We start from the raw sequence: 15,345 nt of genomic DNA on the forward strand, positions 1-15,345 counted from the left end.
AGTGCCCATCCCCCATCTAGGCGCCAAAGGAACCTGGGTTTCCCTGAAGAAGCCATCCCCTCCCCACCCTGTTTAGTGAACATGAGTCCTGTGCCCCATCTGGGAGTGGACCATAATCCAGGTGAGGTCACTCCGCCTCTCTCTGGAGAATGTGAACTGTGACAGAGTGACTCTGGAAAGAAAGTAATTGAAGGGGTGGGACCTGAAGACATATCTCTGAGGAGATCATCCCCTGGGTCCTGCTCCTGGACTCCCCCAGAGCTGCTCTGATTCTTGCACTTTCAGCTGCTTGGTTGTGCAGCTTTCCTTGTTTGTCTGATTTCTGTTACTATAATAAAATACCTGTGGCTGGCTAATTTGCAAAGAAAAGATTTATTTAGCTCCCAGTTCCTAGGCTCAAGGGCACAGCCCCAGTGTCTGCTGGGCTCTGGGGAAGGCCTTATGGAGGATAGCCCCACAATGGCCAGAGGCTGTGGAAGACAGATCTACAAGAAGCCAGGTCTCCACTTGTGTCAGCTCAGCCTTTCATACCAACTCACTCTCTCCAGAACTCCCCGGGGAGTGCCATTACCCCTCCCAAGGGCAGTGCCAGTGGTTCAAGGACCTCCCTCAGGTCCTACTTCTGGAAGACCCCACCACTTCAGTACCACAGTGCTTAGGATTAACCTAAGCATGTGAACCCCGGGATGGCCACAGCCCAGCCAGAGCACTTCTCAGCTAGTTCTGTGCACCAGCCCCATTCTTCCAGCCACAACTTCTTAGGTTTTAGACGTTTCCCTTACAATGGTTTAAGTTGGTTTCTGGGGTTAGCCACAGAAGAGTCCAAACTAACATTCCCTGAAGGCCTAGAGTCAATCATCCTAAAATAGCACAAGTGCCACTAGATACAGACCTGGGCACTGAATGACGGCCCTGTTCCCTGTGTGCAGTTCACCTCCGGCTCCCCACCTGACCCTGGAAGTGCTGCTGACTGAAGACCTTGCTCTGAGTGGCTCTGATCCCTGGTCTCCTGTCTGGCAGCAGCGCCCCCATCCCTCCATGTGTCCAACTCATTTGCCTCAGGCAGGATTGCCCTTAGGAATCCCCTTTCCACCTGGCCTGGGGTGGCCAGGACCCCAGCTCGCTGTCTGGGATCACCCTGCAGGACCTGTCCAAGGGGCAGTTCCAGCTGGAGCTGCATGTGGCATGAGGTGAGGCTCCAAGGACAGGAGCAGAGCAAAGCCATGACTTCCGCAATGGACACCATGCAGCCCTGGAAGGACAGCAAGGGAGCTTTCTATGAGGCGCGATGCAAAAGTCTCCAAGATACATTCTCTTAACTTTTCCATTAGGGAAAATTTCAAATACATACAAACCCAGACTCCCAGGAGGAAGGCGGGTGCTCACTGTCAACCCCTCCGTGCAACAGCAGAAGCACAGTGAGCCATGCTCGTCACTGAGGGAATGACGGGAGCCTTCCTGGGTCCAAGTTCCAGATGCCAGCCCAGAGCCCACTGTTTAAGGAGACATCCCAAGGACAGCCCCAGGCCTGCCCCATAGACCCTTTCCTTTGCAGATGAATACACTGTGACTGGTTGAAATCTCCTCCACCTCTTTTAGTCTTTAGAATTTCTCCTCATCTCTCATCCCTCCGTTATCATTTAAGTTATTTACATTGGAATTCTGCTTGTGCATCCGCACAGAGTCATTTGAAATATTCCTCTGTTCCCTGTCCTTCCCAGGAGCTGGCAGTTATACCTACAACGCAATCCAGTGGGGACTATCCTTCTCCCAGTCATCCTTTCTCCATCTCCTCCTTCTTCTTGGTACCAAGATGACTCATTAATAGCATCTGCACTAATTTGAGAGTTTTATTTTTTCAGGCTCCCTCTCTACTGTGGTGGCCCTGTTTCAATTCCAAGTTCTTCATCCACTGATTCCTGAGAGGTTCAGAATGGCAACATTGTATCTACCATCCCCCTTAGCTACAGTATTTCCAGAAACAGAAACTTTCTTTATGATACTGTGTTACTCAGTAGAAATGCTTGATTCACTTGCTTTTTTTTCTTCCAATTTTAAAGCCAATGAAATTAAATTATAACAGACCAATTAAAAAACAGAAAAATAAAACTAGTGAAATCTTTAGACTCCTCAAAGGTGACATTTTGGGGATATAATTGCAAAATTATGGATTTAAACATCTACGACTTCCTCGGTCTCTCTGTGTCACATGGCCCCACTATTGCCCAGGGTGAGCCCTAGTCCTTTAACATGATTCCACTGGTCTTTGCCAGTTTTCTTTCTTTTCCTTAAGACAAGTTATTCTGGGATCATCTTGTATATTTCCTATTCAAATCTAGAATTAATAATTTCTTTAAAAGATTACTTTAAATGAAAGTTGGCATTTAGTATTTTCAAAGTGGGTTCTAGGATGCCTAAATATTCTTAATTTTTTAAAAAAGTACAGAATAGAATATAAGGTTAACATTATGCAAAAAAAAAAAAAAGTGGGAAAAGTAACATGTGTTTGCATTAGCTGAATTTGCATAAAGAAGCCCTGGAAGAATTTACAAGAAATTAACAAACCTTCTTGAGAGTAAGAGGAAGGAGTGATGGTCAGTAAAAATCACCTCTGAATCCCTAAATGCCACAGAGAACAGCACAGAGGCCCAATGTGCTCCCAACAGTTGATCTGTTTGGGCAGGGGAATATCAGTGAAGGTGCAGGCAAAGTGTGGGGACATTTTGAGCGACAAATATGTATCTTTGAGCATTTAGAATCACACTGGGCACAGTACGAAGTCCCCCTCGGAGCAGTGACTAGCAACCAAGTCCACTGCTGATCTGCTCAGCCTAGCTGAAGAGCGGCCCAGGGGGGCTTCCAGCCGCCCAGGCCCGGCCAGGCCTCTGCAGGATTCTTCACCCAGACTCCGGGGGGTGGGGGCCAGGTTTCTGCATTGTTACCACCATCCCCCGCCCCAACCCCAAGCTGAGCAAGACGGAAAAGAGATCTTCTCGTCCTTCCTCAAGCTCATGGGGAGGCTGGGTAGGATCCTGGGAGACTTACCTGCACTTTGGTTAAAACAGAACCCTGTTATTTCCATGTGGTTTCTCTAAATGTCCTTCCTCTGCCCCTCCCAGATTTGCTTCTTTCCTCCCCTCCTTTCTTCCCAGTGTCTCTAGCTGCGGGGGGGGGGGGGGGGGGGCGTGCTGTGTGATGCTCTGTCCCCCAGTCTGTCTGTCTTCCAGAGCAGAGACCCATGCTTGCCGATGCTTGCCCCTCGCGGGTTTTGGTTTGGTCCCAGTCCTAATCTCCCACCCAACCCTCTTTACCTCTCTGCAGACGCACAGCAGTCCTGGAACGCATGCGCAGTCAAGTCCAGCATGGAGCCTGCTCAGGGTTAGGGAGGCCTGGGAGGCCTGATGTTGGTTGCGGGGAAGAAGCCTTCTCCGGGTTCTCTGAAGACCGGTGTTGAGGGGTCACCTGTTGACCGAGTTGGATGTTAAGGCAGCAAGCTTAGGGGAGATGGAAAGACCAGGACTCCCGCTGCACCCTTGGCCGCTGGAGACCCTAGGGACCCACTGTGAAAAGCACTTGCCACGAGCACATGACAGCCCAGGAGGAGGCACGTCGTGAGGCAGGTGAATGACACACTCTGCTAGAGGGGAGCACGGCTTTGTGCAGATGGAGAGGAGAGCAGAGCTGCGGTGGGAGGCTGGCAGGACAGGAAGGCTTCCTGGAGGAGGCATCGCTGGGCTGTGCTTTGTCTTTAACTTAGATACACAGGCCAGATAAACTGTCAATAGGTTCATCGCCAAACACTGGAGTGAGTGAGGAAGAGACACCGGACACAAACCGGATGCCTATAAAAATGTCCTCACACATGCCAGGCGCGGAATTGAGAGACCAAAGTGCAACTGTCCCTCTATGCGATCCTACCCTGGAAAGCCATGCTCGGTGACAAGCGCCTGAAAGAACTCACAGAGCACTAGGTTGAAATCCAGGCCCTGTGAAGAGCTTGGGCAGGCAAGTGGGGACCCCTGGACCTCAGGCCCCGGGGCACCCCTCTACCCCTGACTGCCCACCCCTGCAGGCCTGGAGGGACCTCTGTTTGGGGTGTGCCGAGGCATATTTTATTTTCAGCAAACTTCCTCATAAGCACCAAGTGGGGTCCCCATGACTACAGGGACGCAGAGTGGGACAGAAACACAAGAGGCCCTCCTCCAAGGAGCCACCGAGTTGGCAGGAAGAGGAACATAGGGTGTCCTGGGGGGAGACCCAGGCTGGACCCAGTTCCTAGCAGGCCAGCCTCAGAGTGGCATTTAACCCATCAGTGGAAGTGAAGCGATGGGATCAACAGAAAACTGTGGGGTTCCCAGGACTGCCCACCCACGACAGGCCAAGGGCAGGGGAAAACAGACTGTTGGTCTTGTTCACTTATCTATTTAAATGGCAGCAGTTGATGGGGATCTTGGTTATTAAATCAAAGGAGATGCATGCTTAAAAATCTCCCTCCTGGTGAAGAGGAGAGGGAAAGGGGAAATTGCCAAATTATATTGTTACATCATTTGCATGTACAAATGTAACCACAAATTCCATCTTTACGTACAACTGCAAAACACCAGTAAAAATATGGAAAAAATCTCTGTCCTGACTGCACAATTTGTCAACATATTAAAAACTATTGAACTCTACACCTTACATAGGAGAATCATATGATATGTGAATTATATCCTAATAAACCTGCTAAGGAAGAAAAATGCCTCCCTTCTGCCCTCCACAACCTGTCCCTTAGCAACCCTTTTTTTTTTCTCAAAGGTAACTCTTATCTTTCTTCTGGAGATTTAGATGAATGAATGAATAGATAAGGTAGATAGACAGGTAGGTAGGGTAGATAAGATGAAGAATTAAGGAGGATGCATGAATAGGTGGAGCACAGATGATTTTTAGGACAATGAAATTATTCTGTGATGATACCATGTGGAGACATGGCATTACACATTTGTCCAAACCCACCAGAAGGTACACCACCAGCAGGGACACTATTGTGAACTGCAGACTGTGTGATAATCATGTGTCAGTTTGGGTTCGTTGTACCATAGTGGGGAATTTTTGTATTGGAAGCATAAGTTTGCTGTAAGCTTAAACTTGCTCTAAAAATAGAGCAATTAGCATATGTGAATCCCTGAGTACTGGGGGGAGGCAGGAAAAAGGAAAAAGAAAAATATCTATTGAAATATAGTTATTATCTGGGCACAGCAGCACATACCTATAATTCCAGTGATTCGGGAGGCTGAGGCAGGAGGATCACAAGTTCAAGACCAACCTCAGCAACTTAGTGAGGCCCCAAGCAACTTAGCAAGACCCTGTCTCAAGATAAAAAAAATAAAAACTAAAAAGAGCTTGGGATATAGCTTAGTGGTTAAGCACACTGGATTTAATCCTGCTGCCAAAAAGTAAAAATAAAAAAGTTTCTCCATTACAGCAGCTCTCCTTTCATGGTGGTTTGCAGGACCATTCTTTGGCAACAGGTCTTCCCTTGAAGGTTTGTCTTTGATCTTCTACTCAGCCTGATAAACTGGCTCTTGAGAGAGGCTCTGATCCTGTGCATGTTTCATGGAATCAAGGATATTTCGTGGTTTGAATCTACAGTTCCGTCTTCCTTGTCTACTTGTTCCGCCTGTTCTTTGTTTCTCTCCTTTCTTGCTGACTTTGGATAAATCCTAGTGTAGTGTGGACGAAGTTTTGTTATTCAATATCCTCCATCAGCTTGATAGCTGTACATACGACGTCTATTATTCCCCCAGATCTCAACCTAGGATCACAGCATGTATCCTTGACCCAGTGCAGTATGACAAAAATCACGCCTTTATTTTTCCAAACAATATAAAGATTTTTGACCACTTTATTTGCATCTGGCTATTCCCACCTGTGTGGTCTCATGTATGTTAATATTACATGCCTTCAACAGTACATATATTCAGAACCCCAGAGACATCAGTGTTGGTCTAGACAACAATACATTCTCATTGATATTCATCCTCAAATTTACTTTTTCCCAATAATTATCTTCAGTTCTCCTGCCCTTCATTCTTTTTTTATGTGTGTGGTGGGCTGGCCTTTTGCGTTTGTTGACTGCCGTGAGAACTCGCTCTAGTCATGGTCTTCATTCCATGGTCACCCAGGTGTGACGGCATAGTAAACCCTCCCTTTTCAGGTGTATACTTCTGAGTTTTTACACACTTATATATCTGCACACACACACCACCACAACCAAGATTGGGACTATTTCAGCCACCCTAAAGAGGTCTTATGTCCCTCTGTGACCTTTCATTTGGTCACCCCAGTTTTTGCCTTTTCCAGGATGTAGGAGGCCTCTGACAGTTCAGCCTTGGGATCTGCCTTCTCTCTCCTGGCACAGGGCTTTGAATGCACCTAGGTTATAGGGGATCAACACGGTCCCTCCTCATTGCTGGGGAGCACACCATCGTGTGGATGTAACACAATATGTTTATTGTGGCTCTTAATTTTAGTCATCTGGTGTGTAGGCAATGGCCCCCCACGTGGTTTGGGCTTGCAGTTCTCTGAGGAACACTGGTTCTGAGTATCCTTTAATACACTTATTTGGCAGGTATCTCTCCTCTGCTGACACATTATTCGAAGTATTCATAAGGGGAAGAATTTTTATTGGTAGGCCTCCAGCAGAATTTACCACACTAATCTGCTGTACTGTATTAGTTATCTATTGGCAAAATTCAGTGACTTAAAACAACAAAAATTTATAGTCGCACATTCTTCACCCAGAGCTTACTGATCTAGCCAGAGCAAAGTTTTCTTATGGAAATGGCAGAAACATCGGAAGCCAGACAAAGTCTATACTATATGATTGCATTAAAGATTACAGAAAAGGTAGACTAATTTATTGTGACAGAAAACAGATCAGTGATTATCTGGGGCCAAGATGGGAGAAGGGATTGACTGCTTAAAAAGGGCCCAAGGACAGAAATGGGGACGTTCTGTATCTCGACTGCCGTGTATGCATTTATTGAAACTCGTCCACAGGTATCCTCCCAGAAGGTGCAGCATGGGGGACATGGGTCAGACTTCAGTAAGGCTAGTTACAAGTACACCTTCCTCCCGCATTGGCACTAGCTTCCCTTGTACTTGGGTGGCTGTTTGAAACAGGCTGATCTGTGAGACACAAACAGAAGCTTGGAAAGCCCTTTGATAGGACAGATCCAGTGTTACACGCTCTTGTGCTTCCCTTTCTCTTCCTGTAGAAAGTGATGCTGGAGTTGAGATGACCACCAGGAGGAACGAGGGACATACCTGAAGTATAGAAGAATAGAGCATAAGTCTAAATCACTGTGGGGCTGCTGGAGAAAAATAAACCCTGCATGCATCTCAGCCACTGGTGAACGTTTCTGATATTTACAACCAAACCCATCCTCAACTGTTAATGGATTGCACTTTTAATTCCTAAATCTCAGCCCTGTTTTGCTGACCTCCTGGTCCAAGCTCACTGTTCTGGCAGCCTTGGTTCAGGGTGGCTAAGTGCCAGCTTCTCCTGGTTCAGATACATTGACCACCTGTCACTCTGGGCCCCACTTCTTACTGTTCCCTAAGGCTCAGCTCCCAGAGCTCCCGCCTAGTCACCAGGACTCCATCCCACCTAAACCTGGCAGGAGATTTTCAAGAGAGACCCTCCTTCAAGTTATTGTCCCAGTCAACTGACCTAGACTAAGGACTTTAAATTTTTTTTTTTTTCAAAATGGAAACATTTGCTTGTTTCTTCCTGAGAGAAAGGCTCCTTATGGCCCTTCCATTACCATGGCTTTCTGCCTGCACCTTGTCCATCTCAGCATGTATCTCTGTTTTTGTATCTCTGGTTGTTGAAGTGATGTCTGCCTCCTGAACAGCTGGGTGTCAAGGACCAGAGGGGCAGGGCCAAGGCTGTTTTGGGCACATTTTTATTTCCATTACTTGCAGGTGGCCATGTGGCATTCCCTGAATGTCTGATGAATAAATGAAAAACTTTCCCAGTGTAAACAGGTGGCAGCACACTCCTAACTCATTAGCTCGGATTAATAGCCTTGCTCATGCCATGTTTATTTTTTGGAAAAAAAAAAATTACAAAACCATGAAGACCAGGTCCTCCAAAACACATGCACAGGCCATTATAGGCCATTAGCAATAATTTTTATCCTGTGTTAATTGTCTAACATTTTCTTTATGTCATCTATTATAATCCCTTGCTTAGGAGATCTTCCTGTTTTGATGTGTAGGTAATAGTCTGCGGTCTCTTATCTATTTTCTCTTCATGTTAAAATCAAGTATTCTCTAGGGGAACCTCCTAGTCTCACTTTCAACACGAGGGCTGCTGCTGTCCTGTTTCCTCAATGTACTCTGGGATATTGCTTGCCTATCATCCTCTGCCTGTAGCAACTACCACACTCCCTTCCACCTGTCCTTTCCCCCATCTCCAGGCATTTATGCATCCATTCAACAAACATCTACTCAAGCTTATTGCCACCTTGCCCTGTGTGAGGGCTCTTGGAGTGCATCAATGAGCAAATCATCACAGAACATCAGTGTGTGGAGGGAGACAGACAGTAAACAAAACAAATATGGCAATTAGTTTTTAAGGAGAGAAATAAAGCAGGGAAGGCATGCAGGAAGCAAAGGGGTGCAGTTCAGTTTTAAACAAGGTGTGCAGGAGGTGCTTTGATGGTAATAAAACCTCGACTAAGGGAACACACCTTGTGGCTATCTGGGTGTTATGGAGTTGTGTTCTATCCTCCCTAAATCTGTATTTCATATTGTTGAAATCCCAACTCCCACCCTCAGAATTAACTGTAATTGGAAATAAGATCTTTAAGGCCATGACTAAGTTAAAATGAGGCCAATATGACTGACATGCCCTTATAAGAAGAGAGAGCCAGCAAGGGTGCCTGACCAAGTAAAGAGGCAAGAGGGTGGCCACCTACAGCCCAAGGAGGGCTCAGAAGAACCCTATCCTGTGGCACCTTGATCTTGGACTCCAGCTTCTAGAGCTGTGAAAAATTAAACTCCCATTGTTTAACCCTCTCAGTCTGTGGTGTTGGACATGGCAACCTCCATACACTAATACACAGGGAAGTGTACTAGGCAGGCAAAGCCCACAGGAAGACCCCTAGGTGGGACCTGGCTTTATCACAGCAAGGTGGCCACAGGGTCAGGACAGAGTGTGCAGAACACATAGTAGGAAATAAGAGGCATGGGACTCAGATCCTGGAGCACCCTGTGGTCTACGTGAGGCCTGGCTCTCGTTCTGAGTGACTTGGGCACTGTCCCAGGGTGTGACTGCCATATGGGGAAGCAGGAAAACCAGTGGGAAAGTATTTCACATGGCAAGGACTGAGTCGCTGAGTCAAATGTGGCCCAGAAGAGCGGCCCTTTGCTAGCAACTGCCAGAACGATTCTGGTGAAGTTGAGGATGGAAGTCCTGACTGAAGTGAGCCCGAGCATGGGAGAAAGAAAATGAAGACAGGAGCCTAGAGTTTTGCTGTGCAGGAGGGCAAAGCAACGTGGTAAGAACCGGAGGGGGAGATCAGGTTTTGCTTTGTTTTGGACGGGAGTAAACAGAGCATGCTTATACGTGCATGGGGAATCACGTAAGTATATATACAAATTGCCAGCCTCCTAAGATCTCTTCTTGGGGTTTCCAAGAGGTGTCATCTTAACTGCTGCAGAAGTTCGCAAGCCTTGGTTGGCCATTCGCATCTCCACTTCGGGCTCAGCGTCTCATCTTGATGGTTACCTCCTGGCGGGAGGTACAAAGCCTGCCACACCAGAGTCAGAGAACTCTGAAGTCCAATTCTGTAACTTGCTCTGTGACCTTGGACAATGACGTGAGTGCACCGGCCGGGCCCTAGCAGTCGGTAAGGAGCGGACGGGGTTATGTTCAGGTCCCTGAATCCCTAACTAGCGTCCAGGCCACAGGGCTGTCCCCTGCACCGCCCCATCCCCTGCAGGCACCTCCAAATCATACCGCTCTGCAGTCGCTTTATTTATTTTTTTTCTTCTGACTCGCTTTTGCCTTTCCAAACAGACACGCAGCCAAAACCTCTTTACTCTCAGAGCCTCCCGGCCACCAGGGACTTAGCCCCGACTCCTCCTTTCCCGGGGGTCCGTCCCCTTCACAGTCAGAATCCGCCACGTAGTAAGTGCAGCTTCCAACCAATCAAGAAGCGGTTAGCTCAGCCCTTTGAAGGGCATCCACTTCCACCATCGACAGTCACGTCCTCAGCAGCCCTCCCCCTGGGAGGCGAGGCCAGACACCAGGATGGCCAATCTGCTTCAGAAAAGGTGTTCCGGGAACTGCCGAGTTCGCCAATCAGAGAGGAGCACTCGGGGCTGGTCATTTCTCATTGGTAACGCCGTCCGGAAAAGAGCCAGGCTTCGAGGAATGGAAACACGATTTGATTGGTAGGTGTGATGTGGCCTATCAAGAATAGCCCGCCCTTCGCAGAGTGGCAAGGCCTGCAGCCAATCAGAGAGCACACAGCCGACGTCGCTCCTGGGCGCTGCCAGCGGGCGGCTGTCACTCAGGAGGCGGTTCCCGCTGCCGGGCTGAGACGTGGCCGGAGCGCGGCGGGCTGCTGGGACAGTCTGGACAACTGCTGGTCTCTGGAACGTCTCGCGCTGGTTGGGGCTCAGAGCGGCGCGCGGCGGCACCTCCATGCGCGCTCGCGGGTCGGGCCGCTGATGGCACGCGCCGGCCGCCCGGGGCCGCGGGCGCTGCTGCTGCTGCCGCTGCTGCCGCTGCTGCTGGGATTGGCGCGGCCCGGAGCTGCGGGACGCGCGCGCATCCCCGCGCCGGCGCTTGGCTTGGGCGCCGCGGCCGCCCCCACCTCGACGTCTGCGGCGGGACCCGGGGCGGCCGAGGTGACGGTGGAGGACGCCGAGGCGCTGCCCGCCGCCGCGGGGGAACAGGATCCGCGGGCGCCGGATCCGGACGACGCCGAGCTGCGACCGCGCGGCAGGTGAGGGTGCGCGCCGCTGGCCGCGGGCGGGGAGGCGTCCTTGCAGCCCGGGCGGGCGCAGGCGGGCTGGAAAGAAGCCTCGCTCGCGGGTTGTCCTCGTTTCCGGGCTTTCTTCGTCCTCCAATCCTCCTTTTCCGTCCCCTTCCTCTTTTGCCTTGCGGGAATCACCCGGTGCCTGCGCTGCGGTGACAGCTGTTTTGAGAACGGGCTGCGGAAGGGAAGTCTACGTTTTCCTTCAGACACGGTTCCGCGGTGTCCCTGACGCGGTCTGCGATCAGTATTCCTCTAATTGAGGTCTGCGGAGCACCTGCATGAAAACCACCTGGGATGTGGGTTAAGTGTAGTTTTCTAGGCTCCACCCCGAGGCTGCTGAATGGGGCTTCTGCTGGGCAGGAGCTAGATCTGCTTTTTTAATGAGCGCCGCAGACAGTTCCTGAACGCTCTAAAAGTTTAGGAGCCATACATGTTAGGTTCTTGAATACTGGCCGCTCCTTGATACCAAAGGCTTTACTGGGTTTGGAGATGTAGTTTTGTGGTTCAAGCGCTTGCCCAGCGTGAGCGAAGTCTTCAGGTCTTGGGAAGACAAGCCGGGGGTGGGGTAAGGGGCTGCTGTATTAACAGCTAATATAACAGGCAGACAAGCCGGGGGTGGGGGTAAGGGGCTGCTGTATTAACAGCTAATATACGGAACTTGTAGGATTTCTTAGCCGCCTTAAACATATTGCTTTGAGGTACATGTTTTAAAGTACTTTTCAAAGACTTAATGCAAACCCAAGACATGATAATGGTAAATAAAATCTTCTGCAGCCGTCCAGTCCTAGCAAACGTGGAAGAATGTGGTGTGCTCTTTAACAAATGGAATGATGGAAGGATAAAAGGAGCATTAGGTACATATAAGCCAGGAGGGCAAGAATTAGGATCACAAAGTATCTTAAACTTACAATATAGTAATTACTAGATCATAACAAGTTAGATTTAATTTTCAGTCAAGTATCAGAACCTTGATCTGTATACCTGGAGAGTACAATAAATAGCATAAGTGGTAACTTTCTTTAGGTACCATTTGAATGTTTATATTTGATACTTTAAGTAACATATGTCACAAAATTGTCATAGACTTGCTAATGAATCAGCTCTTCTGAAGAGCTTTTCCTAAAGAAGCTTCTGAAGCAGCTGCTCTGCAAATTATATGGAGTAGGATATTTTGTTTTTCTAGAATACAAGTACTGTCACTGACCAGAGCTGGAGATGCCCTGGGGTTACAGATGCTGAGCAGGCAGCCCCTGCCCTCCTAGGAGGGTGCAGTCCAGCATGAGAGTGAAATAAGGAGACCACTGTTGGCAGTACAGAGCAGGAGCAGTGCAGATTAGTGTCATAGGTGTCCCAGGATTTTCATGGTGTTCATTGTGTGAGACATGCTGTAGCAGGATGAGTGAGTTCTTGAAAAGTGGGTAATTTTTTTTTTTTGAGAAAAAAGGAAAAAGAAGGATTATTGCTTTCCTAGCAAAGGAGAAACACAGGGGACTCCTGTCCCAGAGGCTGTGGTTCTAAGTGGATAGAATTCTGATAGACATTGGAGTTGAGAAATCGGCAAGAGACACAAAGGCAGGAAATTACATTTAGAAATGTTTTGTTCCATGTACATCTATGGTGTATGTAAGCTGTGTCACAGAGATTCATATGTGTGCTAGGCAGGGAGGAGTAGTAGAAGATGAGGCTAGACAAGTAGAAGATGAGGCTAGACAAGTAGAAGATGAAGCTAGGTTGGGGTTATTGTGTGTGTGTCCGTCCGTCCATCTGTCTGTCTGTCCCTGTGTCCCCTAATGCTAATAGTACCATCCCCTTGGAGTGCAGCAGAACTCCATAATCAGGAACCCCCTCAGACCCACTGGACCATGTGATTCACACACATTAGTTTGAGAAATGTTATGTAGCATATGTTGACATATGCTTACAGGGTATTTCTCTAGCTATGGTGTGTGTGGAACTGGAGGTAAGGATGCCAAAAGGCACAGGCAGGACAGGCCGAGGGAGACAGGTGGAAATGAGGGCCTGGGCCAGAACAGCGTTCAGGCAGAGAGCTGAAGTTTTGAAACAAAGGCAGCACCCATGGATAAACCTCAGGAAATTCCCCCTCCTTGGGAAGGCAGAAGTGCGGTTGGCTAGGTTGGAACAACAGATCTAGGACGTGGAGAGGAGAGGCTGGGAGTGAGCACATGGACAATGTAAAGCAGACCCAAGTGCAGATTGCAAGAGCTCTTTGATCCCTCCCTTTCTGCCCCACTGCCTCCTGGCCTCACTGATAATAGGCAACTTTTGGGACAAGGGACCTCTGATCTCATTTACAGACTGCAAGGAGGGAGCCTGTATAAACAGGTTAGAAATGAAAAGAGTATACAAAGAGGTGAAAGGAGTTGGGCAGGTTCTAGTTGGCAGGTAGAAGGAACAGTTTTGCTCAAATACAAGACTAAACATAAGAGGGATTTTGCCTGGAAGAGCAAGTGATGTCTGGCACATAGAGTTGGCTGAGAGGAGATGGTCCTGGTTTAGGGGTGTCTGGTGGTGTAAAGTTAAACAGTGTGGAACAGAATTTGATAGTCAATAGAAGATAAATATGCAAAGTTCATAGAAGTTTTTTCTAAGTGCTCTTCAACTGGAAAAGAAAAACATAGACATGCAAAATTCATAGAAGTTTTTTCTAAATGCTCTTCAACTGGAAAAGAAAAACATAGACTATCAGCTTCATAATAATAGACCAATATCCTGTTTGTTTCAGGGAGGAAGGTTAGAGGAACAGATTTGAATTAACCAACCATTTATTACAAACAGCTGTGAAGAACCACAGTCCTTGCAAAACTCACTGACCGGAGCTGGCGTGGAGGGGGGGAATTGAGATCTTTATTTTTGCATGTTGTGTTTTGACGCTCAAGAAGCAAGATGAGGCTCACCTGCTCAGTGCTTTTTTTCTCTTAAAAGGATTCTTTGCTCTTCACTGGTTTCATTCAGGATGTTTACTCTGCATCTCAAGCATGTGAATGAACTGTTTTTCTTTTTTTCTTTTAAAGTAGCTAAAATGAGCTTATTTTTGTGGTAGCAGTCTTGTGAGTGTTTCCTCTGCTAAACATTATGTTGAAATTTGAATGGTTTGGTGGCTGCAGATGTCTAGAAGAAAGCCTTAACCTTGCCTCACTCTTAAGTTTTGTGGATGTCAGTGTGACTTATGCCACGGTTTTGGACTCCACCTCTGACATACAGATCGGAGCTTGTTCCTTGTGGTTCCTGCAGAGGGCTGGGCATCTTTACAGGAAGGCATCCTGAAGACACTGGGAAGAGCCCTTTTAGCCTGTCACACCAGCTTGGAAGTCTGTTTTCTTTCTAGTCAGCCTCTAACTGCTTGCCGTCACTCCCTGGTGCTGCCTCAATTTGCGCCTGTAAGCAGAATTTGGGGGATTAAGAGATAACATGAAAAGACTTTGCAAATGTGAGATGATTTATTTCCTTAATTTCTCTTTGTCTTTCCTCTTCATCCTTTTTCACAAGCTGACATGATGTGAAACCACAGGACAGAAATCTAGTCTTCCTCCTGATTTTTAGATTCATGATTTTTTTTTTTTTTTGGTGTGGTACTGGGGATAGGACCCAGAGGTGCTCTACCACTGAGCTTCATCCCCAGCCTTTTTATTTATTTATTTTTTGAGGGGTCCTGGGTGTTGAACTCAAGGGCCCTCGACCACTGAGCCACATCCCCAGCCCTATTTTATATTTTATTTAGAGACAGGGTCTCACTGAGTTGCTTAGTGCCTCGCTTTTGCTGAGGTTGGCTTTGAACTCTCCAATCCTCCTGCCTCAGCCTCCCAAGCTGCTGGGATTATAAGCATGCGCCACTGCGCCTGGCTCTTTTTATTTTGAGACAGGGTATCACTGAGTTGCCCAGGCTGGCCTGGAACTCGGGATCCTCCTGCCTTGGTCTCCCAGGTTGCTGGGATGGCAAATGTGCACCACCATACCTGGCCATAGTCATGGTTTTGTCTGTTTGTTAACTACCAGGACCATTGACTCCTTAGCATCTCAGAATTCAAGGTTGAAAGGGAGCTCAGTCATCCAGTCCCAACAATGCTCATTCTTCTGACTCGAGACTTGCCAGGTTACCTAAAAATCACATTTAAAGAATTTACACATAACTTTGAAAGCAGTTTATAAGTCAAAATAAACCTACTCTGGACAAGTGATGGACTGTCCTTCCTGTCCGCAGTTGTCCTTAGCTGCCACTCTGGTGTCACATGACAGGAGTGGGGGCCACTATTCATTTTAACTGGGCTCCCTGTGCTGTGAGGCATCTGCA

The 15,345-nt window shown here is 48.0% G+C and overlaps 1 protein-coding gene and 1 long non-coding RNA gene across 2 annotated transcripts in view; one reads left to right on the plus strand and one right to left on the minus strand.

Moving 5' to 3' along the window:
- Positions 1–6,877: 6,877 nt before the first annotated feature.
- On the minus strand, positions 6,878–10,580 carry LOC120884805 (uncharacterized). Its single transcript, XR_005727160.2, has 2 exons — positions 9,647–10,580; positions 6,878–7,308 (listed from the first exon to the last, which is right to left on the minus strand). It is a non-coding gene; the product is annotated as an uncharacterized LOC120884805 (long non-coding RNA).
- Positions 10,581–15,345, plus strand: part of Eif2ak3 (eukaryotic translation initiation factor 2 alpha kinase 3) — a 51,619-nt gene continuing 46,854 nt past the window's right edge. The window contains exon 1 of the mRNA XM_078027917.1: positions 10,581–11,003. Within this exon, the coding sequence (XP_077884043.1) occupies positions 10,726–11,003 (278 nt within the window). The 5' untranslated portion in view covers positions 10,581–10,725. The remainder of the gene's footprint in view (positions 11,004–15,345) is intronic.

Source organism: Ictidomys tridecemlineatus, chromosome 12 (assembly GCF_052094955.1).
Source record: "Ictidomys tridecemlineatus isolate mIctTri1 chromosome 12, mIctTri1.hap1, whole genome shotgun sequence".
NCBI lineage: Eukaryota > Metazoa > Chordata > Mammalia > Rodentia > Sciuridae > Ictidomys > Ictidomys tridecemlineatus.